The sequence below is a fragment of the Aspergillus novofumigatus genome (assembly GCF_002847465.1).
Source record: "Aspergillus novofumigatus IBT 16806 chromosome Unknown P174scaffold_1, whole genome shotgun sequence".
NCBI lineage: Eukaryota > Fungi > Ascomycota > Eurotiomycetes > Eurotiales > Aspergillaceae > Aspergillus > Aspergillus novofumigatus.
The window spans coordinates 4,046,367-4,069,528 of NW_020194274.1; the positions used below are offsets into that span (position 1 = coordinate 4,046,367).

The following is a 23,162-nucleotide window of genomic DNA, read 5'->3' on the forward strand; positions in this document are numbered from 1 at the left end:
AGACCACTCGCGCCATCAGGTCGTAACAGTTCGCGTATACTGTCGTCGTGTATGATACGCCCAGAAATCGAACTTGTTCAAGGACATAAACAGAGCACCTTAGCTCCATCGAACCATTAATGATCGCTGATCTCAATTTCCATCACAGACGACATGTATAGAGTTGTTACTGTCCCATTTGATTCGCGTCTGTTGCTCCGTTCAAGACATTTGACTTCGTTCTTCTTCACTATCGGCAACCTGGGTAGCCTGGTCATAGCATAGACAACGGGCCAGAATATCCTAGATCTTGATTAGATTAATCTTAAGCATGTCTCAGTTCAGAGACGAGAGCCAAGCAAGGTACGTACCACAGTAAATACCCCGTACCTTGCGTCCCTTCTGCGAGTCCATGGGAGAGAAGAAGGGGACGCGCACTTTGATTGGCCGCTTAGCTAATACACCCCTCGATCCCGCCTTTTCGGTCGGAGTCTCATGTGGCTGTTCCCCGTGCCGCTGGGAAATAATAATACACCTCCCAGTGTAGAGCACGGAGCCTCCAGGCAAACCTCAACTTGATTGTCCTAGCGCGCTTCTCTGCTGCCTTCGCGTCAATCACATTTCTAGACAGCTTGCCCTGAAGGGTTGTGCGCGCATGGCAGACTGACGACCTACGGACTCAATTACCATTGACCAGATTCCCCTGGAAACAGCATATGACGGCCCGAAAACAAACTACATGACGTCTTTTGTTGATGTTGAATTGGGATCTCGAAACTACCGGAACAACACCAACACAAAACTACAAATAGCTTCAGTACAGACCCAGGAGGCCCTGAAAAACACTTATTGCGATTTCTCCCAAAACACGGCGCTCTTTGTGGCGGTCGCGGCATCGGTGTTACCCAACCCCTGGCGCTTGCGCCCGTCCCCTGGGACTCGACTCTTTGGCAACTGGAGGTGCATAGCGGTCCCCGAGTGTATGGGGCATAAGTCAAAATGGCTCCAGGAGGCGGCGGAAATATTAAGGTGGTGGTGAGAGTGCGACCGTTCAACAGCAGAGGTGAGAACTTGCGGTCCTCCGATCATTGAATGTTCACTGACCGATTGGATACTTGTCGGCAGAGATCGATAGAGGGGCAAAATGTATCGTGCAGATGAAAGGAAACCAGACCATCCTCATACCACCGCCCGGCGCTGATGAGAGATCGCGAAAAGCTGGCGGGAAAGGTGCGGTGGAGGGGCCGAAGACGTTCGCCTTTGACAGGTCGTATTGGTCTTTCGACAAGAATGCTCCCAATTATGCTGGCCAAGATAATTTGTTTGCGGACTTGGGTGTTCCTTTGCTGGACAATGCGTTTCAAGGCTACAACAACTGTATCTTCGCATACGGTCAGACTGGTTCCGGGAAGTCTTATTCGATGATGGGTTACGGCAAGGAATACGGTGTGATCCCGAGAATCTGCCAGGACATGTTTCAGCGCATAGCCAAGATGCAAGAAGACAAGAACCTCAACTGTACAGTCGAAGTGTCCTACCTCGAAATCTACAATGAAAGAGTACGCGATCTGCTCAACCCTTCAAATAAGGGTAATCTCAAAGTCCGTGAGCATCCGTCGACCGGTCCATATGTCGAAGACCTTGCGAAACTCGCCGTGCGCTCTTTCGAGGAGATTGACCACCTGATGGATGAGGGTAACAAGGCTAGAACTGTGGCTGCAACGAACATGAACGAGACCTCCAGTCGATCGCACGCCGTTTTCACTCTGACCTTGACGCAGAAACGCCACGATGCTGAGACCTCGATGGATACAGAGAAGGTGTCTAGAATTAGCCTGGTTGATCTTGCCGGTTCAGAGAGAGCAAATTCTACAGGGGCCACTGGCGCCCGCTTGAAAGAAGGAGCGGAAATCAACCGTTCGTTATCAACTCTCGGTCGTGTCATTGCAGCTCTCGCAGATGTTGCCTCAGGCAAAAAGAAGAATGCTTCAATGGTTCCATACCGTGATTCCATCTTGACTTGGTTGTTGAAGGATTCTCTGGGAGGTAATTCGATGACAGCGATGATTGCGGCTATATCGCCTGCCGATATCAATTTCGACGAGACTCTGAGTACTCTGCGATACGCCGATTCAGCAAAACGGATCAAGAACCATGCCGTGGTCAATGAAGATCCGAATGCCAGAATGATTAGAGAACTGAAGGAGGAGTTAGCGCAGCTCAGAGCTAAGCTTGGAGGCGGCGCGACGGCTGGAGCAGCCGGAGGTATGCCTGCGGAGGAATACTATCCACCTGACACGCCTCTGGAGAAGCAGATGGTTTCGATTCAGAAGGCAGACGGTACTATCACCAAGGTCAGCAAGGCGGAGATCGTGGAACAGCTGAATCAAAGCGAAAAGCTCTACAAGGACTTGAACCAGACCTGGGAGGAGAAATTAGAGAAAACGGAGCAGATCCATCGGGAACGTGAGGCTGCGCTTGAAGAGCTCGGTATCAGTATCGAGAAGGGCTTCATTGGCTTGAGCACCCCGAAGAAAATGCCCCATTTGGTCAACCTGAGTGATGACCCGCTACTTGCTGAATGTCTTGTCTACAATATAAAGCCTGGGACTACAACCGTTGGAAACATGGAGCAAGGAAGTCATGTGGAGATCAGACTGAATGGCTCCAAGATCCTTCCCAACCATTGCACGTTTGAAAATGTGGATAATGTCGTTACTATTGTACCCAGCGAGGGTGCCGCAGTTATGGTTAACGGTTTACGAATCGACAAACCCAAGCGTCTCAAAAGTGGTTTTCGAATAATCCTCGGCGATTTCCACATCTTTCGTTTCAACCATCCGCAAGAGGCTCGCGCCGAAAGGGTTGAGCAAAGTTTGCTGCGCCATTCTGTCACCACCAGTCAACTTGGGTCGCCAGCGCCGACCAAAACACACGACCGAACCATGAGCAAGACTGGCTCGGAGCTGGATGGAGACTCAAGTAGGGCTGACTCGCCAATGCAAGCGCAACAAGGTGGCGAATCAGATTGGTTTTACGCTCGTCGTGAAGCTGTCAGTGCGGTCCTGGGTCCTGATCAAATCTCGCACATGCCGGACGACGAACTGGATGCTCTGTTCGAGGACGTGCAGAAAGTGCGAGCAACACGTCGAGGACTCGTAGAAAATGAAGACGATTCGGATTCGCTGAGCTCATTCCCAGTTCGTGACAAGTATATGTCCAATGGTACCATTGACAATTTTTCGCTTGACACCGCCATCACCATGCCTGGGACCCCTGGCCAGCAGTACGATGGCGAGGGACAAAATGGAAGCGACTTTACATTGCAGGCTGCCCGACAGGACATGCAGCGGCAATTGGACAAGCAGAAGGAGGAATTCAAAGACAAACTCAGAATTGCTGAGGCCTCCGATCAAGACGCCGATGACTTACGTTTAGAGAAAGAACGGATGGAAGAAGCCCTAAGGACGACAAAAGAGGAGTACGAAGAACAACTAAGGAAACAGAAAGAGGCGTTTGAGAATCATATGAAAGAAATGGGCCAGCCAGTGCCGAGAATATACCAAAATGGCTTTGCAAATTTGGATGAACGAGAAATCGGAATTGCAACCTCAGTTTTTCGTCACTGGTCCCAGCAAAACTATGTCCGCATGGCTGAGAAAATATTACAGCATGCGTCGCTCCTAAAAGAGGCCCAGGTGATGAGCCAAATCATGGACAAGAATGTCAGTTTTCAATTCGCAATCATTGACCATGGACACAATATGGCGTCGTCTTACGACCTCGTGCTCAACGGCATCTCCGGAGATGAGGATATCGTTCTTGAGGAGGCCAAGAAGCCTTGCATCGCAGTTCGGGTGATTGACTCCAAACAGCGCGTCATCCATCTCTGGTCGATCGAGAAGCTTCAACGTCGCCTCCAGGCCATGCGCCAATTGCACCAGTACATAGATCGTCCGGACTACATCCAGCACTTCAGGCTTGAGAACCCTTTTTCTGAGCCTTGTTCCCCGCAGTACTCCCTTGTGGGTGATGCCGATATCCCCCTGACAGCTGTCTTCGAGAAACGGGTTCAGGACTTTTCTGTCGAGGTCATTTCGCCCTACACACAGAACGTTGTAGGTATAGTCAGATTGTCACTGGAACCCTCATCGGCACAGGCACCGTCATCTACCCTCAAATTCAATGTGGTCATGCGTGATATGGTTGGCTTTGCTGAATGGGAGGGGACAGATGTGCATGCCCAACTCTTTGTTCCGGGCATCTCCGAAGAAGGAGGAGCTACTACCACGCAGATGATCAGCGGTTTTGATGAGAGTCCCATCCGCTTTGAAAGTGTGCATAGCATGAGCTTGCCTCTTTCAAGTCCCAGAACGTCAGCGCTTAAAATCTGCATATATGCACGTGTGACACAGATGCATCTGGATAAGCTTATCAGTTGGGATGAGATGCGCGATTCCGCGGAGCTGCCTCCCCAGAAACGCAAAGCCCCGCGCATAGCTGAATCAGAGTTCTTTTCTGAAGAGAGACATGATGTATTTGCTAGGGTGCAAGTCCTCGAATTGGCAGAGTCTGGCGAGTACCTCCCTGTCGAAGTGGTACAAAGCAATAGTCTCGATGCGGGCACGTATCAACTACACCAAGGTCTGCAACGTCGTATTCTTGTCAGTCTAACGTATAACTCCACCGAGAGTCTTCCCTGGGACGACCTGACCAATATCCGCGTTGGTTCTGTGAGACTGCTGGATCCATGGGGCAAGATTCCCGACCAAGACCTTCAGACCCCGGATGTGCCATTGAAGTTTGTGCAGGAGCCTGCCGTGAAAGATAATGCTGATGGGACATCTAATGTCACGTTGGTCGCTCAATGGGATTCAAGTTTACATGGTTCTCTTCTGCTTGATCGCGTTACTGCGGACAAGTATCGCGTGCAGGTCACCGTTCGCTGGGATCTTACGTCCTCCCGTTTGCAAGATCCTGTTCCATTCAAGGTAGATCTCACACTTCAGATTCAAGGGCGAACCTATGTGCGCCCACAGTCCATGTTCAAGCAACTTTTCAATTCGACTCGAATTGTTCACTCAACAGTTCGCATGTTCTCTCTCGCCATCCGTCCAGTTTCCGCCAAACGTGCCGCTGATCTCTGGCGCATGAACACACAGAACGATTATGTGAAGGGCGAGGAACTCTTGGCAAGGTGGTCGCCTCGGAAGGTTTCACTGGTGCGAGATTATATTGCAGCTCGCAAACGACGCCGGCGTCTTGCTGAGCTGAATGCAGCCAAAGGGGCTCTCAGTGCCAATAGCCTTGCTCCTTCGCCAGTCAGAAGCGGACGATCAACACCGCTCCGGAGCCAAGAGCTGAATGAGCGGAAAACCAGACTGCTTCGGAAATATCTCGATCTTTGGGCTACAAAGACCGACCCCATTGAAGCAATCCTTGTTCGAAGCAACACGGAGCCTCCTTCAGACGGAGCCGCTTTCGCGTCGCGCGCGAAGCAGTCTTCACTAGCCTCTGATGATGGCAGTTCTGTATCAGATCAGGAACTATTAAGGCCACGGTTCATCGCAACAATACAGACACTCCCGAAGAACACGTCTTCCTTGAAATCCGGCTACCTACTGACTCCCGATGACACAAACAGTCATTGGGTGCGACGTTTTGTTGAACTCCGCCGACCGTATCTCCACATATACTCTGTTCCGGACGGCGATGAGATCAACGCTATCAACTTGCGCAACTCCCGTGTTGACCACGATCCGGATTTTGCACGACTGCTTTCCGGGTCCGACAGCGGAGTGTCTGCGAAAGGCCGTCCCAACGTATTTGCACTCTATGGAACGCAAAACACATACCTCTTTGCAGCACGGACAGAGGCGCAAAAGGTCGAATGGATTCTGAAGATTGACGAGAGCTACTTCAGCAACGGCGCCTCTCGTGCTTCACCCAACGGAAATTAATGTTGACATTCGATACGCATGGCTTCCCATCACGGAACTTATTGACTCATGCTGTCACTTGTACATTCTACGGTTCTGTTGACTGGCTACCCTTTCAAGTCGCAACAACTTTGTTATTCCTTCCCACGTTCCTATTCGTTGGTTGAGCTGAGGGTCGGGCGTCTATACATCATTCGTGACTGCACCCTCTGTTTCATTCTTTCCTGGTCCCTTTTGAGATACCCCTGAATACATACATCTGCTACTTGTGGCACTCGGATCCCCTTGTACATACTTAAGATATATTGTTCTGACACATAGATTTGACTTGTTGATATAACAAGAAAGCCTGGGCCTCTACAGGCCATGGTGCCATTGTCTACTCCGTATTATTTCCCTTAATTTTGAAGATGAATGCATCAGATAGTCTAGAATGGCCTGGATGAGCCTATGCTCTGATGTCATACCAGAATTGGCTGTTGCCATGGTAACACAGGCACATGTTTATCATAGTGAAAGCGATAGAGCTTCGATAAGCGAGGACCGCCAATCGTCCCAGTGCTTTCTCAAGTACTCAATTTTACCGTCCAGAGTCTGCTCATACATTGCCATCAATTTATATATATATCTTACTTCGTTGTACCAGTATAATCCCAATGCGCTGGACGCAGGGACAATCCCCCTGGACCCGCTTCCTGGTTCCAGGCGCCGCAATCTCACTGATCATCGTCACATTCCTTATCCTAGGATCGCAATATTCAACTGACTATGCCAAATACGCCCTGAAGAATTCCCTGAAGACGATCCCGCCAAGCACTCACTGTACCTCGACGAACCACACCGACGCGGACTGGGTGTTTGAGGTTCAGCGCGATGGGGATAACCACGGTCTTTCGGACGAGCAGTGTCGGATAGCGTTTCCGAAGCTCTTTGTCGAGATTGAGAAGACTGCAGCGCTGAGGAAGGAGAGACCGATTACGTTTAAGGAGGTGGATGATGTTGTGGTTGAGGATGGGATGGTGCGGGCCGCGATTTGGAGGGGAGAGGTAAGTCGTTCCTCTTTACAGCGTGTCTACTCGTCCGTGAACGCATCTTTGTTAACATGTGTGGCTTAGTTGTATATCATCGACTACGCGGCACAGCCGTATACGTACTCCCGAGCAAAGGCAACACTGAACTCCCTGCATCGCGCCCTGCAGTCGTTTCCGGACCGACACAGCCTGCCCAATATCGAGTTTGTATTCACGGCAGATGATTTCAGCAATGTTCCAGGACCTGTTTGGTCGTATTCCAAGCGCGACGAGGACGAGAGTATCTGGCTCATGCCGGACTTTGGGTACTGGGCGTGGCCGGAGGTCAAGGTTGGCCCGTACAAGGATATCCGGAGGCGCATTGCCGCTGTGGACGAGGGCGAAGTGCACCCCGACGGCTCCCTGGTCCCCGGAATGAAATTCAAAGATAAGAAGAAACAGCTCGTGTGGCGCGGCAGCGTGGCGACCAATCCCGAGCTCAGGGGTAAATTGCTGAAAGCAGCGCAGGGAAGAAGTTGGGCTAGTATCCGGGTTATCGACTGGGACAACGAAAATGACGTTCGGTACAACCTGCTGCCGATGGAGGAGCACTGCCGGTATATGTTTCTGGCGCATACGGAAGGGCGCAGCTTCTCCGGTCGCGGGAAGTACCTGCTCAACTGCCACTCGGTGGTCGTCTCGCACAAGCTGGTCTGGCGAGAGGCGCACCATGCGGCGCTGATTGCGTCCGGTCCTGATGCGAATTACGTGGAGGTAGAGCGGGATTTCTCAGACCTCGATCGGAAGATCAGTTTCCTCGTTGATAATCCCGAGATTGCGGAACGGATCGCCGATAACGCGGTGAGAACGTTTCGTGATCGATACTTGACTCCGGCGGCAGAGTCTTGCTATTGGAGATACTTGATTAGGCAGTACGCTGCCTTCTGTGACTTTGAGCCTGTGCTGTACAATTCCCAGCAGAATGGGAAGAAGCAGGCGCGAGGGGTCCCCTTTGAATCATGGCTTCTCACCGGCTCTCGTGTGAAATGAAAATCGGCATGATAATGTTATATCTCTGCGCATATATCTGGAGTTATGGGGGTTTGCTCTCTTATGCTTTACTGGCTTGCTTATGTGTATATGTCTCTTTGGAAATTATAACGAACCTTGAACTATGAATGTCCGTCTATCACAGGAGGATGCAGTCGTCTGTTTCTCTCCTCCTTGTTTCTACGCCAGAATTCACGGTAAGTCTGGTTACCTAATCGGTAGACCTGAGGACATCACCTGGCACACGACATCTACTCTCTTCTTTACCTTGCTTTTTCATCTCTTTCACCACACCTCCGTGTACTCTGACATCATCACGTAACTACCTCTCCAAGGCGCTTCAAGGGCCTTTATTGAATCAACCAGCCAAAAAGACTGATTGGCTTGACTCTTTGTCAATCTTGAGAAAGACTGCATCCGATTGTATCCGCTTCCAGCCTGGTCAGGTCACTTGAAAGCCCATGGAAGTTATCTGATCAACGGCATGTTATGCACGAGTGAGGTCATAGAATATCCCTGGTTGATGTTGGTTTGCTCCTCCACTTTATCTAGAGTGGCTTGTTAAGTTGGTGCGAGCAGCTAAATGATCCAGTGACCTGGTATTAGGATCACGTCGGTTTCTCTCCACGATTAAGATTGATTCACCTAACCTTAAACAGTGAGACTCTGGAGTTTACTCAAAGAGGTGTCTCGCATGACTGTCTTCTCCATGGTATCCTATCCAGTCAGTGGTTGAAGGCAGTGAGTCCAGCAAAAAAGCACATCCATGCTATCATGCGGCGGCACTCGAGGCGTACTAGCTGATCTGGTGGCCCGCATCCAAGATTTAGGCGTTAACGTCCCAGCTCCTAGTTGCAGATCATCAACTTGCGGGGTAGAGGTCTTCTGATGAAAGTGCATTCCAAGACTCATGACTTCCTGCCAAGCTGCCAACACAGCTTAATGGTGCCCATTAAGGGCAACAAAACAAGTTCTTAGCGAATATGGCCAGCAAGCATTCACACCATAGCCGACTGTCATGAAGTACCGTTGGGCTCACCGCGGAGAAGTCGGTGGGAAATTTCTCAGCATCGGGCATAGCTTCTGATGAATTCCCTTTATTTTGCGCGATTTCTGGAGGCTAAGGCCTTCGGGAAAGCATAATAGTCTGTGTGATACCAAAAATGACCCGGAATAAGTTGATGATCAACATGCACACCTTACATACGCAGGGATCCCTTGCGCGCTTGGCCATGTGTTGCGATTCTGATGGACGGCACTTCTTCTGAGCCTGGTGCCATTCGTCGACTTGGAATCGGGCAAGACCTTACTGTTCTGCTTCTCCAGTAGAGAACAAACTCGCCGGCTGGACTTCTGGAAGTCGCAAAGTCATATGGTACGTGGATTTCGTTGTCCTTTTGTGTTCACATTGGACAAACACAGCACTGTTTATTTGTTCAACTTATCTGACTTCCCGAAAACGTCTGACACCAGATCATGCATGGCATTTGGACGTCTCGATTATTGTGATTGGCTTGAATCATACCGACCGGCAGGAGACAAGCAAGGGTCTGGTGTCCACAGCGCACTAGTACTCGAGGGAAAAAAATACAGAAGCATGGAAAAGTTCTTTGGAACGACCCTATTGTAAGTGGTGCGTCCAGCCGAACTAATATGGGAGCCTCTCGCATGTTACTCCTTGCAGTAACTATTCGCTCACCATTTTTTTCACCAGGTCCACCATAGAGGCTGGCCTCGATCCTCATCACCAATATAGCCCGAGCGAGCCACATTTCTCGGGTTTGGGCGGTCTGCGTCGCCCTTGCGTCGCTCCCCTGAGCGAGTAATGCGTTCTCAATGCACCATTCACAGGTCACGGTGTCGGAGCATATTATCCGTGTGCCATGATGAAGGATCATATTCCTGCTACTGACTCGTCAGGATTTGATAGATGCCAGTCCCCACAAAATGATCGGCAGCTCGGCATCGGGATTTCTCCACAACTCATGCTTCGATTGCCGTTTTCAGATATACTTGGGTCTTCAGATGATAGTGGATTTGCAGGTTGTTGCATTCGCTTTTCTGGGTCATCACGGCTGCTTGCTCCACCATACAGATTACAGGCTTATTGAAATTCCTTGGCTCTCTAAGATGCACGAGGACTCAGTGACCGAGTGTTACAGTCGTATGGGCCTTAGTCTCTCGGCCATTGCTCAGAACGACAAATATGCGCCACCTCAGCCAAACGATGGCCCAAACATGGCTCAATATTGCTGACTATTGTTGTTTATGTTGGTGACCCAGTAAATGTCCGATGATACCAAATGTTGTTTCTACAGCGATCCTTGCCTAATATGCTGCATAGTGCGCCCAATGTCCAGGCCAGCAGACCCAGCTGCTATCTCACTGCTCGAATCCACTTGCCGCATACTTGTCGCAGGATAATATCGCATGACTGCTGATTTCGTCGAAGGAAAATTGAATTGTGATAGTTGTCGAAGGACAATTCAGTCTGGGAATGCCGGTCCTCCCTTTCTCGGCAATGCCGACGACATTTGAATATAAAGCAATGACGCATCCCGAGCTCTACAGACGTAATGTAGAATTCTTTCTTGCGTTGATCCCAAGAGAGATCGTCAGATTGTGAGCCTGAGGTTCGCTGATACAGAATTAAACTCGGCGATCTCCCTCTCTGTTTTTGTCCATCCATTCTGCAAGCATGTGGGTTCCTCGATCAACATTCTGGGCCTTTGGCCTTACCATGACAGCTGTCTTCGCTTCCCCCGTTGAGAAGCGAGCTAGAGGGCCGTGGATGGCAATCAATTCAGACTTCCCGGACCCTAGTTTTGTACAGGATGCAGAAGGGGCATGGTATGCCTTTAGCACAAACGGCAATGGCAAGCGCGTCCAAGTGGCTAGATCCCAAGATTTCAACACATGGACTCTTCTCGACATCGAGGCACTGCCAACGCTTGCCGGGTGGGAGACTGAAATAGATCACTGGGCTCCAGACGTTATCAGAAGGGTATGTTCTCTAGTATAAATCTACTCAGCAGCCACTAATTTACTTCCAGAACGATGGCTACTATGTTATGTACTATTCAGGCGAGGCTAAAGAGATGGTGAGGCATCATTGCGTGGGTGTCGCTGTCTCTAAAGAGAAAGACCCCAGAGGACCATATGTGCCGAACGAGACGCCCTTATCATGCCGGCTGGATCAGGGAGGCTCGATCGACCCGGCGGGCTTCCTCGACAAAGATGGTAGCCGCTACGTTGTCTTCAAGGTAGACGGCAATAGCATCGGTCATGGTGGAGACTGCAACAACGGCGTTCCTCCTCTGGTATCTACGCCGATTCTTCTGCAGAGAGTGGCAGACGACGGCTTCACGCCACTTGGCGACGCCGTTCCGATACTTGACCGTGACGATACCGACGGACCTTTGGTTGAAGCCCCCAATCTGATACTGCACGGTGACACGTACTTTCTTTTCTATTCTACCCACTGTTTTACGGACCCCAAGTACGATGTGCGATGGGCCACCTCGAAATCGATCACGGGCCCCTATGTCAAGAATGGTCAGAAGCTATTCAAGACCGGCGACTATGGATTGACTTCACCTGGCGGAGGTACCGTCTGTGGATGTGGTGACAGGATGCTCTTCCATGGATTCTGTGAGCCCAACAAGCGGTGTACATATGCTGCGAACCTTGCCATCAATGGCGATCAGGTTACACTTCTATGATTGACTGATTGGGTTGGGAGGCGGCTTGTTGATACTCTTCTTGCAATATTTCTGCCGCTGTGGCTATACATACATATTATTAGTCTATTACATATTTTCTAACACCTTTATATGATGATCTCCTTGATATGAATCTTAGGATCTCATTCTTGGAGTGCATTTGACTAGCCAACTTTCTTGATTTTAGCAAGTGTGTGTCAGTTGGGTGGACTTTCACAGATTGCATGATGATGCTTCAATCTGTTTAACGTATCATTTCATGGCACATAATGTGGTGGGTATCACTGGTCTATATCATTTAGACTGTTCCTTTTCCTTCCGTTTGGCTCGAACACTTCTCACCCACTCCTCGACCGCGTTGATAGCAGCCTCCGGCTCATTCTTATAGTTGAGTAGATGACCCTGGATCTCCGCAGCGGTGAACTCACCCTCTGGAATGCGTGATGCAAACTCAGATGCCAGTTCAGCGATCTTTTCTTTTGACAAGCGCTGCCGTTTCCACTGGGTGGCTGTAGCTTTGGCATGTTTCTTCTCCCGTTGTCCAGAAGCCTTTCTAACTGACTTCATCTGGGATGTCCGCGCATCACCCTCGAGCATGCTGTAGATGGCCGAGAAGAGCTCACGCATGGCATTGCGATCAGCGTATCCGAAAGCAATAGTCATATCGACGCGTCCTGGTCGGAGAAGAGCCGGATCCAGCTTCTCCGCATGGTTGGTGGTCATGATGAGGATCCGGCCCTCGCTGGCGGCGACTCCGTCGATGACATTGAGCAGGCCCGAGAGCGAAACCCCCTTGTTCGTCTTTGTTTCGGGCTCCTTCTCCTCGGCGCTGGACTTATCCTTTTCCACGAGGACGGCCGACGCCGCGGAATCGTCTTTCGCGCGCTTCTGCGTAATCCCGGCGCTGTCAACGTCCTCAAGCAGCACAATACACCGCCGCGGCAGCGCCGAAAACAGCGACATCAGACTGTCCTCATCCAGGCTCTTCGAGTTCAGACTGAGCAGGTACAGTGTCAAGCCCAGCAGCCCACTCGCCGCAAAACACAGACTCGTCTTGCCCGTGCCCGGCGGGCCGTGCAGCAGGTACCCCGGCGGTACGGGATGCCGCGATTCGAATACCACCGCCTTGTCCTCGGATGCAGATACTCCTTGATATCATCGATAAACGCCTGCTTCTGCGCCTCGTCCAGCACAACCGTCGACAGCGGCCGCGGTGGCCGCGCCATACACCGCACCCAGTCGAAGTCGTCCACCCCGCTCTTCTGCCCGCGGTAGATGATCGTCCGGTTGCCATCGCGCGCCACATACGCCCGCTGCGCATCGGCCAGCAGCTCCTTGAGGATGCTCGGGTCCCGTCCCAGACACGACAGGTACAGCCGCTCCGGCACCCACCGCAGACTCACGCCGCCGTTGTTCTCCTCCCGCTCCCGGATGAACGCCAGCGGGCGCGCCTTGTACCAGAAGTAATGTGTGCCTTCGGCGGGCGTGAACCGCAGCGTGCGGTACTTGTCCTTGCTGATGACCTTTTGCCAGTACCGATCAAAGTTGGCCAGCATGTCGCTGTTGTCGTTACCGGTGTCATCGTCGTCCTCGCACATGTCCTCGTCGTCTGAACCCTCGCCGTTATCCGAATCCCAGTACCGCATCCCACTGCTTATCTTCGTCCCCGCAACGAAATGCGTCGTCCGCTTCGTGAACGGCTGCTGCGCCATCCAGAACATAAGATAGTTATAAATTTCGTCGTCGAGACGGATCTCCGCCGTCGAGGTGAAGTGTTCCCCCAGCAGACGAATAATTCTCTTAATGCTGTAGCGCAGGGAAGCGGTCGCTGCAGCCGCCATCACAAGGAAGGGCAGGTAGTACGATAGATCGATCTGGAGGTATGATACCAGAAACCGAGAGAGGACAGAATAGCCCGGTATAAAGGCGTCCAGGACAGCCGTGTCGATGGTGGTAGCATTTCTGCTATTATTGCTGATATTGTGGTCCAAATACGACGCCATGTTCGGCATAGCCGTGGACGCGATGACGATGACGGTCAGAAGTCAATGAAGAGGAAGATGAGCAGCCGTCTTCATCGCTTATTATATACATTTCTTAGGCCTTTATATGCCGGTAGCCTTGTAGGTCCGCGCGCATGTTGCATAGCGGAAACAATAGGCAGCATCAACAAGGCGGGCCTGGGCCCACAGCAAGAGCCTCATATCGTAAGCCTCATGCAGAAAGGCCAGTGCCACTGCGGCGTCATTTTAACTGACTGTGCCGCGCATATGACTCCAATCAAATGAATAAGAAGCTAGGTGGACCTTGTCGGAGATCAAGTTGGGCAAAAGTCGGGCGGCACTGCGCTGGGACTGACTCAGTACTGCGGAGCCATTCGACGATCGAGATGCGCCGCATCAGTTAACTTGCGGCAGGCCCCCAGCTGATCTGATATGGGTCCACATTTATAGTGTACAAAGTTAGACATCGGGGTTCCATAATGGGTTTGGTTTGGTCTCTGGTCCATGGTTGATGGGTTAGTATTTACTCGGGGTTCTAGGCTGGATTGAATATGCATTTATCTAACAAGTAAAGGGGTATCTAGATTATTACTCCGACAATAGTCGGCTCTATCAACATGGAACGCTCCAGTAAATGAACATCAACGCTTCCATAACATCGCCCGCCTTGCACATTTACACGATATTGTCCTTGACGGTCTCGATTATATCAGTAGCCCATTCCTTGAGCTCCTCAACTTTGCTCCAGAGCGTTCCCCACCAAGTAGGGCCCTGCTCGTCGTCGCTTTCCGGTTCGTTTTGCGGCTCCGAGCTGGACTCATCTTCAGATGGTGAAGTTGGCTGGCTAAGAGCTGTTGACGACACCTCTGATGGAGTTGAGGCGGGTGTCATGGTTTGCGAGGGGATTACGCTCACGCTAGCGCTGCTGATTGGAGGGTCGGCAGGCTTGTCGACAACCGGCGCATCTTGATCAGAATGAAGGCCCACTGGCTGTAGTGGAAGGCGCAGCGTTCCGTTGTTGGGGAGCGGATCAATCCCCAGAGAATCGCAAACCAAGTTATACACATTGATATTTTCTGCACCCATGTTAGCTTATACTCGACTTCCTCCTGTAGAAGGGGTTTGCTTACGGAAAACTTCCAACCGGCTGTTGGGGGGATGAGGAAACGCAGGCCCCCTAGCAATGAAGATGGCGCGCATCAGAGGATGCTCATGGTCGTAGCCATGAACACCCTTTGGATGATAGACTCTTCCAGTTCGGATAGCCTCTTGAGCATCAAAGTCTGGTCGTTCGACGATCGCCCACCCCGTCTTAGGGATTACCCAAAGGGGAGCAATTCGGTCATTGCGGGAAAAGTGATATCGCTCAGGCATTGTCTCCCGTGTGTAGACTTCCACCGCATGTGGGTATTGTAGCGTCAGGTTTTCGAGCTGATTTTGCAAGGTCTCAAGATCCTCAGGCTTTTTCGGCCGGATACCGCGCAATGGCCATCCGTCAATACGTTCGACCAGACCAAGATCGATGAAATCATCCAGTTGTACCAATCGTTCCGTAGCGGTGGTGGCCATACCATGGTCAGAAACAATAACAAGGTTGACAATATCGGTCAGATTGCGGCTGTGAAGGCCCGACAGCAGCTCGGCCAACATGCTGTCAACCTGCGATATTGTATTTCGGATCTCGGTGCTGTTGGGGCCAAACTTGTGGCCATCTGCGTCAACATTGGGAACATATGCAGCGATGAACTGCGGTCGCTCGGGAACAATCAAGGACTCTCCTTCTGCGCCTGGCAAGTCGAGCAGCTCCAGGATCCGATCGACTTTTCGCGGGAGCTCTTCTGACCCATTGTACTTGTCCAAATATGCTGGGTCTACTCCTCCAATGTGCGCTTCGGAGCCAGGCCACATATGAATCCCGGTCTTTAGGCCGTGCTTTTCGGCGGTCATCCACAAGGGTTCGGCATTCCACCACTTAGGCTGCATGCTGATTGACTGGTCGGTGTAGTGGAAATTTTCCTTTAGGGCAGGATCCCAAAAAGTGTTGCTCACGATACCGTGACTTTCTGGATATAAGCCTGTAACCAGAGTGAAGTGGTTCGGAAATGTGACGCTGGGAAAGCTGGGGAGCATATACTGTGGCGAAACGCCTTCGGCGATAAGCGCCTTCAGTGTCGGCGTGAGACCACGATCGAGAAAATCCGCCCGGAACCCATCGAGGGAAACTAATATGGTGGTAGGACCAAAGAGAGCGGTGCCGTTGGAAAGTAGACGCTGGTTAGAGTGCGAAGCCCGAAAGCCACTTGAGGCTTTGTATGCACCCAGCAGGAATATTAGGAACAAAACCAAGACCGCCGCAAAGACCAGTATTAATTTCGTCCAAGAAATTCGCCGCGGCTACAGTGAATTAGCAGTCTGAATTGAACAGAAACAAATCAAGAGTCCACCCTTACCCGAACATCCGCGTACTGCTTCTCCAATCGCTGGTCTAGTTCCGACGACGAGCCGCTCAGGAGCGAGGATTCGGACTCTCGATAGCCCTCTTCCATCTCGTACATCAGCTCTCCATTTCCTCCTGCCGCACTACGACGACGCCGTTTGCGCTCATCGTGGCGTTTCCTCCTTCGGTCCCGATTCCGCTCGTATTTCCCGATCTTGACGCTGCTGCCGTTCGGGCTGAAGATCCGTCGCAGACCATGAGTTGGCCCGCTCCTGACCAACAGTTTCTCCATCTCTTCCTCCTCTTCCAAGACTGCACGATCATGTTCGGCCAGCTCTAGTGTAGTGCGAGACTTGCGAAGGAATTCGTCATCATCGGAGTCAGAGTCCTGCTCTGACAGGGATCGCAAGGAGGAGGCGTCATCATCGTAATCACCGGGGGAGAGGAGAGAGGGGCTGAGAAGATCGGGTCTCGGAGGCATGGCCGTGTAGGTCCTCTGTCATGACATACACAGAGTAGAAATCTGCAGAAATGAGGGTTTGCTGATGGCAACCAGCATACTCCGTAGACGATTATCATCGCCTCAAGTGGCTCCTCCATAATAATGTCGAACGTGGGTCAACCCTGCCTTACCTAATCCAGATTAGCGCCTATTCCCAGCTCTCCACTCTCTCCATATCAACATCAACACTCCTTGTTCATATCAATATGGAGAATGAGTTTATGGACAGATAGATAAGTGGTGTCTATTGCAGCTCAAATTACACATTCTATATATCAGATGCAGCAGGCTTGATTTAGACATGCTCAGTCCTATATCGCCAGAACTTGTTATGGTGTTCATAGGAACTCTTCGGACCCCTGAGGCTGGCTTTCAACGAGTCCATTGATGATAAATGGCTAGAGCTGAGCAGTGTTTCAGAACCATGCAGCAACATGTTCATCAACAATGTGAAGACTTTTTATTTGTCTAGGCTGGTACAATAATATGCGTCGGCCATACAATCCAGCATATGCAATATACTCGGGGTCTCATACCGCCAGCCTATCATGGTCGCTGCGATACTCTAACCATACTATTGCAGTACAATCGCCTCCAGTCCTCTTTCGACTTTGTCGATTGCATGAAAATCCTTAAATCACGAATCAATGCTTTGGAGGAGATGCGTATATGCTCAGCCAGGCGATAGGAGCTGATTGCGGGCAAGTCAAAAACGCGGTCAAGGGCATATTTCTGGTCCTTCAGGCTGGGAGAGCTCCTTTGGACAAATCGTACCGGAAGCAAAGGACTATGCAAGGAGTCGCCATGAGTGATCTGAATCCGTTCGTTTGTTTGTTGGCAACACTGGTTTCCGTTTCCGGTGATGAGGAAGATAGGGTTAAAGAAGCCCTGAAGCCGTATATCACGTGCCACAACATTCCTCGTGGAGGCGATCAACATCTGCAGCTGGAAAGACTTCTGCAGGCAGTGTTTTACAAGGGATGAGGCCCTAGGCAGGTTCTAGAAATGGACAATCTTGTGTTTGCTCAGTCTCGTGCTCTTCCAGATGCAGTACTTTACTTTCCTCCGCTTGTTTACGATCAACCTATTCAGGAATAGCACTCTGATTGAACAAGGACGAATATGGACGCTCTTGACCATCGAATACACTTGATGACAGCCGCATTGAGGGTCCTCGTTGGTCTATAAGAACCCCAAGACTTCTTTGATCAGCTTCCCCTCGACATCGTTCAATACCTGCTATCAAGTCCATCAAGCGTCTATTGTGTCCGTGATACTCTAAACTGATTTCCTTGAACGTCGCAACTTGCGCCTGCCTCAGACTCTTCTGGCTCCGTGCTTCAACTCAGATTATCTCTACATCTATTCCCCATCTTCATACATCACAAATCACAATGCGTGTCTCCGCTCAGCTCATCGCCAGCCTGGCCCTCGCCGCCAGCGCCCACGCAAGCCTGTACGGAAGAGCACGCGAGACATCCACTAGCACCGAAGTAATCACTACTCCAACCGAAACGGCCACTATGGCCACCCCTGTCGTCGATAACGACATCTCCGCCACGGAGACCAACACCCCCGAAACAACCGAGAGCGACGAAGTCCCCACCGTCCTTTCCAGCGCGGATGCCCATCCCGCCGAGACGACAAGCATCCCTCTCATCAAGCCCACCGCCGCCGCATCCTCCTCTGCCGCGGCTAGTTCTTCCGCCGCCGGCGTCTCGACTACCGCGCGTCCCAAGGCTACTGGCACTGGCGACTACGTTGGTCTCGTCGATCCCAATGAGGAGTCGAGCAGCAGTCGCGGCCACAGCAGTGACAGTGGCAGCACCAGCAGCACCAGCACCAGCAGCAATGACGACGGTGAAGAGAACCCTAAACCCACCACGGCCCGTCATACCAGCCCTGGCTCCACCCTCGTGGTGCCTGGCCTCGCTGCTCTGGGTAGTCTTGCCATTGGCCTGATGGTTCTCGTTTGAGCGGATGTCGTTGACTCTTCTTGGGCGATGTCGTGTCATTGGATAGATAAAGGGATTAGCTATGATGTTATTAATATGAGGTGTTGGTTTAGCTATGGGCCAATCTGTTGGACAATCATACGTGGCGTCAGGGATCTATATAAGCAAATTCAAATTAATGATTAATTCAAGATCAAAGTCCAGCTTTTCTCTACATGAACAGCATCATTCTCACAAGAATGCAAAAACAAGTACATGATATCAATGACAATGACTTTTCTCTAGGTGCAGCGCGAAGATCACGACGTAGAAACCCAATTCACCCACTGGCACGAACAGCCCCCGTCCCCCGTCAACTCCATCCTGTATCGCATCCCCGTCCGAAGAGGAGGTGAGGTTGAATATACCCGGCGCAGCGTTGACCAGTTTCCCGCCGAACCCCCTATCCTCAATTTGCAGTTTCTTCTCCGTCGAGTTGACACGTTGGTTTTCCTCCATCGCGTAGCAATACACCATTTTCTCCTTGGCGACACCGCCGTGCCGGTCCACAGTAATGGTCACTGCGTACGGGAATGACCCCGGCCGGACGAAGTCCGTGGCGGAGGAGGATGCAGTCGGGCTGCTCGTCCCTGAGGCGGGGGAGGTAGATGACAGGGAAGACGGGGTGGATGTGGTACTAGCACTGGCACTGGCGCTGGCGCTAGGATTACTGCGGAGGAGTGTCTTGCGCGCGCGAGTCGGCTGCGTCCAGATCTGCACGAGGAAGCGAGTCTGTGCCCATGTGCAGCGGACGCGGGCGTCGGTCTCGCGGGCGCCGCCGTTGGCGTCTGCGGCGGAGTTGTCTGTTGTGCTGCCGTTGAGAGGGGCAAGGCTCTCGAGGAAGATGGAGCGGTCGAAGTACGTGTAGAAGCCGTAGTGTTCTGTGTCCAGGCCTCGGTTGTAGAGGCGCACGGGCTGGGATTCAGGGAGTGGATAGAGGGTAGCGGCTGCGGCTGTGCCGTCAGAGTTGAGATCGGGAGATGGGATGAGGGACTCGATGTCTGGGAAGGAGCTGTTGGATCGGCGGGATAGTCGGGATGAAGAGAGGGAGGCGGTCGAGAGGATGGTGATGAAGAAGGGGGTCTCTTCGCCTGCGTAGGGGACGGCGTTTTGATCGGTCGTATTGCCCAGGAAGGTCTGGTCTTTGATACTTGGGGCGATGGCGATGGATTGAATGATCCACTTATATCTCTGGTCTTGTGGCTTAAAGTAGAGGCAGCCGTTGTGCTGTTCGCATAGGTCCCGTTACGGAATCGTATCTCGACTCGGAAGCTGGGCTGATTCGGCGCGTACGGCTTGTTGCCTGGCTGCTGTTCTGGCGGCAGAGCGCAGCTCCAGAGTGTGGATGGAGTGATGCATCCTGAATTTTGGGTCTGTGGCTCTGACCCTGCGATTGTCGCAATGCCAGTCGGCATCGGTGGATATCCGGTCAAATTGAGCCACTGCGACTGAACAGGTGTGTCATCCCCTTTCCTGGTCAGCATGACCGCAAGGACAACAGCAACTACCACAATCAGGACAAAAAAAGTCGTGATCGCCATATACCACCGGCGTCTCAGGCGGCCTTCTCTTCCCGGCCTGCCGAAGCAGCCTTTGTTACTGAGACAGCCTCTGCCTCGCCAGAGTCCACCGGCTTTCCTGCCAATAGCATCCTCCTTTTCCAGTCTTCGTCGTCGGGTTTCGATCCTCTCCCTTTCGAACCATGGGTGCGTCATCTGCTCTCGAGTGATGGGGGCAGGGTCTATACGAGGCGGCAGTGGAGGAGACGCGCTGCGATGGGCGGTATAGGCTGGAGCTGGTCCAGAAGCCATCTCAGTTAACGGAATTGACCCACTCCTCACTGTTGCTTGCTGTAGACCAGGAGACGTGGCATCAGGGGTTTGTGGTTGGAGACGCCCGCCTCCGCCAAGATTCTGAGATGGTACAACAATATATTGAGGGATGATCCTCTCCTGCGGAGCTCCAGAGGCCGGTGGTAGAGGTTCAGGTGGTTGGATGTTAATGTTTGTGGCCGCAGGAGTGATAGTGTTCGTTGGTTGGAAGAAGAGATGAGAGGCTTGTTTCTCCGGTCGATCCCCTGCATAGACAGGAGGCTCTCTCGCGATGGGTTCTGGCTCAGGAGACTTGCCTCTTGGTTCTTCTGGTGTAGCCTCCTCCAGATACTTCTTTTCCGTGTTTGAAATCAAAGGCGACGCGAGTTGGTCATCCACAGCGGTGGTCCCAGATATCGAACGAGCGCCGGATTGCGAGGCACTCTCAAAGGGATTCACAGGACCTAAGTGAGACACATCGTCATCCACGTCAATAAGGAGATTCTTCTCGTTACTCTGTGGCTCAGCAATAGAACCAGCAAGAAGAACCGGGATCCCGTCTTTCGGCGTGATAGAACAAACATGGTTGATGCATTCGAAGTACGGCCTTCCGCTGAATAGCTCATGGGCACATGCCTGGTAGTATTCAGCGGCTGCGCCCTGGATCGGCTCCCCCTGGAACATCATCTCGACTGACTTTTTCTCATCGGCGGTATTGACATCCGCGAAGGGGTTAGCATCACCCTCTTGCCAATTCGTCACTTCGCCTCTAGTAGCAACGGTCGTCTCCGGGGTATCTGGCGAAAAGTACGAGACTTCCTTCTCCCACCACTCATCGCTTGACACCGTCGAGTTCGTGAGGAGTGTCGGCATGGGAGGCCGCTCCGTCCTGGTCGGGGTTGATCTACTGGCTATCGTGCTCGACCGTCCCAGCATAGGTGACAAGAGATAAGTCCACCAGCCCTGGGACTGATGTCGATTGGTATCCGTCATCACACTCAGTCGATCCAGCCCTCTCTTCGAGCTCTCCGTGGAGAAAGAACGAGCACGAAGTCCCTGTCGCGGACCATCATCTTCCTCAAATTCGGTACCAGTTGAAAATGAGCGTTGTTTCCTTGTCGACAGGACAGACTCCCGACGAGACACGTCGAGCTGATTCCCCCTCTCCTCGAAATGGGACGCCGGTATGGCTGGAACTGGTGGGATCTCAGGCCTGCCATTCCCAATGAATGACGTGCGCTGAGAATAGATACTGGAGGTGGCTCTGGGACGGTGAAAGTCCGGAGCAAGCCCTTGCCAGAAACCATCATCTTTCGCGGGAGTTACAACAATCGAAGGGGTCATAGGTGTACGCTGGCTTCCAGCACTATCCGGTCCCTTTGCTCCGTCATCCTGAGACTGCGACGACTCCTCGAATGGTACAGTATACCCGATCATGATGGGCCGATCAGAAGGCGACAGCTCGTCCTTATACTTCTTCTTCTTCTTCGGCGAGGTTGTATTCTCCGACCTGAGCCAGGACAATCGCCTTCTCCCCAGCTCGGAAGCCTCGTCAGGAAGGCGCTGGAAGCCTTGAGCCGTCCCATTCTTCAAGATGCCTCTGATCTTCTGCGAGGTCCGTTCCCTCTCACGAACCTTTGCCAGCACCTTCAGATCATTCAGATCCACAAACGCAGGACCCGCCGCCCCAGTTTGTATCTTGGGAACTCCAATCGGGAGATCCGTGATCAAGTTCAGCCCCTTGGGTTTATCCCCCTGCGCCGCTCCCCGCGCAGTGTCAAACACACCGATCTCGCGTTCAACCAAGCGATCTCGACCCGCGCTTGTGAATTCTGCCTTGAGGAATGGGTTCTTGTCCGACGCTTTGGTCAGGTAGTCGAAGGGACGACTCCGTTCTATCTCTCTGTCTTCATCTGAGGACGCAGCGGGGCTGGAGATCTCCTCAGTGATCGGTGACGATAGTGGGAAATTTGGAACTTGGGGAATCTGCAGCTGCATTTCTGGCCTTTTCGGTTGAGGAGCCATCTCTCCTCTTGACTGTACGTAACGGTGTTAGACTTGAGCGACTTTGTTTCAGTATATGTTTCTGCAGCCAGGACATACCATAACAGACTCCAAGACTTAACACCAAGCCAGTACGTTGTATGAAGAAATCCGCAGTAATTTTCAGAGGAAGAGCAGGCAGTTCATCTGGATCGGTTCAAGCAAAGAAATCTCGCGAGTATAATAGACTGAACAAAGCATACGTAAGAAACCAGTGAATAAAGATAGTCTATAACCACTGAATGAAACAACGCAACAATGAATCCGCTATTGTTCTCATCACACGGAAACAATAAAGAGATGCCGCAGATATGAAAGAGAAAGTACTCCAAAGCAAACAAATAGAAGGACCAAGTACCCTGCAAGAGCAAACCAGACGGATGCAAGAAAGAAAAAGAAGGCCAGAATGCAAGAAGCTCTGCAGAAATTGAGAAGCTACCTTACTAGCGATGGATCTAAAGACCATGCTTCAGGTACCTACCTGCCCACTGCACCAATGAAGCATTGTGTTGACCTCGTCCTGCATCGACGCACGACGCAGGCAAATCTCCGAGCTCCATAGCTGCTACAGTGACTGTTGCATTTTGCCGGTCCAAATCGCCTTGATTGGACTGAGGTCGACTTCTAGATTCTGCAGGATGAGGTTGAAGATGGGATTTCGACGATATCATT

The 23,162-nt window shown here is 51.7% G+C and overlaps 7 protein-coding genes across 7 annotated transcripts; 4 read left to right on the forward strand and 3 right to left on the reverse strand.

Annotated features, from left to right (window-relative positions):
* Window positions 1-532: 532 nt before the first annotated feature.
* P174DRAFT_400344 (kinesin-3 motor protein uncA) lies at window positions 533-6,239 on the forward strand. Its single transcript, XM_024823897.1, has 2 exons — window positions 533-1,042; window positions 1,105-6,239. The coding sequence occupies exons 1-2, from the start codon at window positions 979-981 to the stop codon at window positions 5,937-5,939; spliced, it is 4,899 nt and encodes a 1,632-aa protein (XP_024687893.1). The 5' UTR covers window positions 533-978; the 3' UTR covers window positions 5,940-6,239.
* A 244-nt stretch (window positions 6,240-6,483) lies between these two features.
* On the forward strand, window positions 6,484-8,202 carry P174DRAFT_383046 (DUF821 domain protein). The gene is made up of 2 exons (XM_024823142.1): window positions 6,484-6,964; window positions 7,034-8,202. Exons 1-2 carry the CDS (start codon window positions 6,575-6,577, stop codon window positions 7,976-7,978), a joined length of 1,335 nt encoding a protein of 444 aa, XP_024687894.1. The 5' UTR covers window positions 6,484-6,574; the 3' UTR covers window positions 7,979-8,202.
* A 2,474-nt stretch (window positions 8,203-10,676) lies between these two features.
* P174DRAFT_416986 (glycoside hydrolase family 43 protein) lies at window positions 10,677-11,700 on the forward strand (the record flags this gene model as incomplete). Its single annotated transcript, XM_024824562.1, has 2 exons — window positions 10,677-10,982; window positions 11,032-11,700. 2 exons carry the CDS (start codon window positions 10,677-10,679, stop codon window positions 11,698-11,700), a joined length of 975 nt encoding a protein of 324 aa, XP_024687895.1.
* An 86-nt stretch (window positions 11,701-11,786) lies between these two features.
* On the reverse strand, window positions 11,787-14,055 carry P174DRAFT_437742 (putative BCS1-like ATPase). Its single transcript, XM_024826376.1, has 2 exons — window positions 12,732-14,055; window positions 11,787-12,615 (listed from the first exon to the last, which is right to left on the reverse strand). Exons 1-2 carry the CDS (start codon window positions 13,701-13,703, stop codon window positions 11,995-11,997), a joined length of 1,593 nt encoding a protein of 530 aa, XP_024687896.1. The 5' UTR covers window positions 13,704-14,055; the 3' UTR covers window positions 11,787-11,994.
* A 187-nt stretch (window positions 14,056-14,242) lies between these two features.
* Window positions 14,243-16,701, reverse strand: P174DRAFT_437743 (alkaline phosphatase family protein). The gene is made up of 3 exons (XM_024826377.1): window positions 16,154-16,701; window positions 14,834-16,097; window positions 14,243-14,779 (listed from the first exon to the last, which is right to left on the reverse strand). Exons 1-3 carry the CDS (start codon window positions 16,619-16,621, stop codon window positions 14,379-14,381), a joined length of 2,133 nt encoding a protein of 710 aa, XP_024687897.1. The 5' UTR covers window positions 16,622-16,701; the 3' UTR covers window positions 14,243-14,378.
* Window positions 16,702-18,036: 1,335 nt separating this feature from the next.
* On the forward strand, window positions 18,037-18,618 carry P174DRAFT_427514 (uncharacterized protein; the record flags this gene model as incomplete). Its single annotated transcript, XM_024825441.1, has 1 exon — window positions 18,037-18,618. One exon carries the CDS (start codon window positions 18,037-18,039, stop codon window positions 18,616-18,618), a length of 582 nt encoding a protein of 193 aa, XP_024687898.1.
* A 281-nt stretch (window positions 18,619-18,899) lies between these two features.
* Window positions 18,900-22,636, reverse strand: P174DRAFT_468954 (uncharacterized protein). Its single transcript, XM_024830566.1, has 2 exons — window positions 22,551-22,636; window positions 18,900-22,484 (listed from the first exon to the last, which is right to left on the reverse strand). The coding sequence occupies exons 1-2, from the start codon at window positions 22,551-22,553 to the stop codon at window positions 19,155-19,157; spliced, it is 3,333 nt and encodes a 1,110-aa protein (XP_024687899.1). The 5' UTR covers window positions 22,554-22,636; the 3' UTR covers window positions 18,900-19,154.
* Window positions 22,637-23,162: the final 526 nt, after the last annotated feature.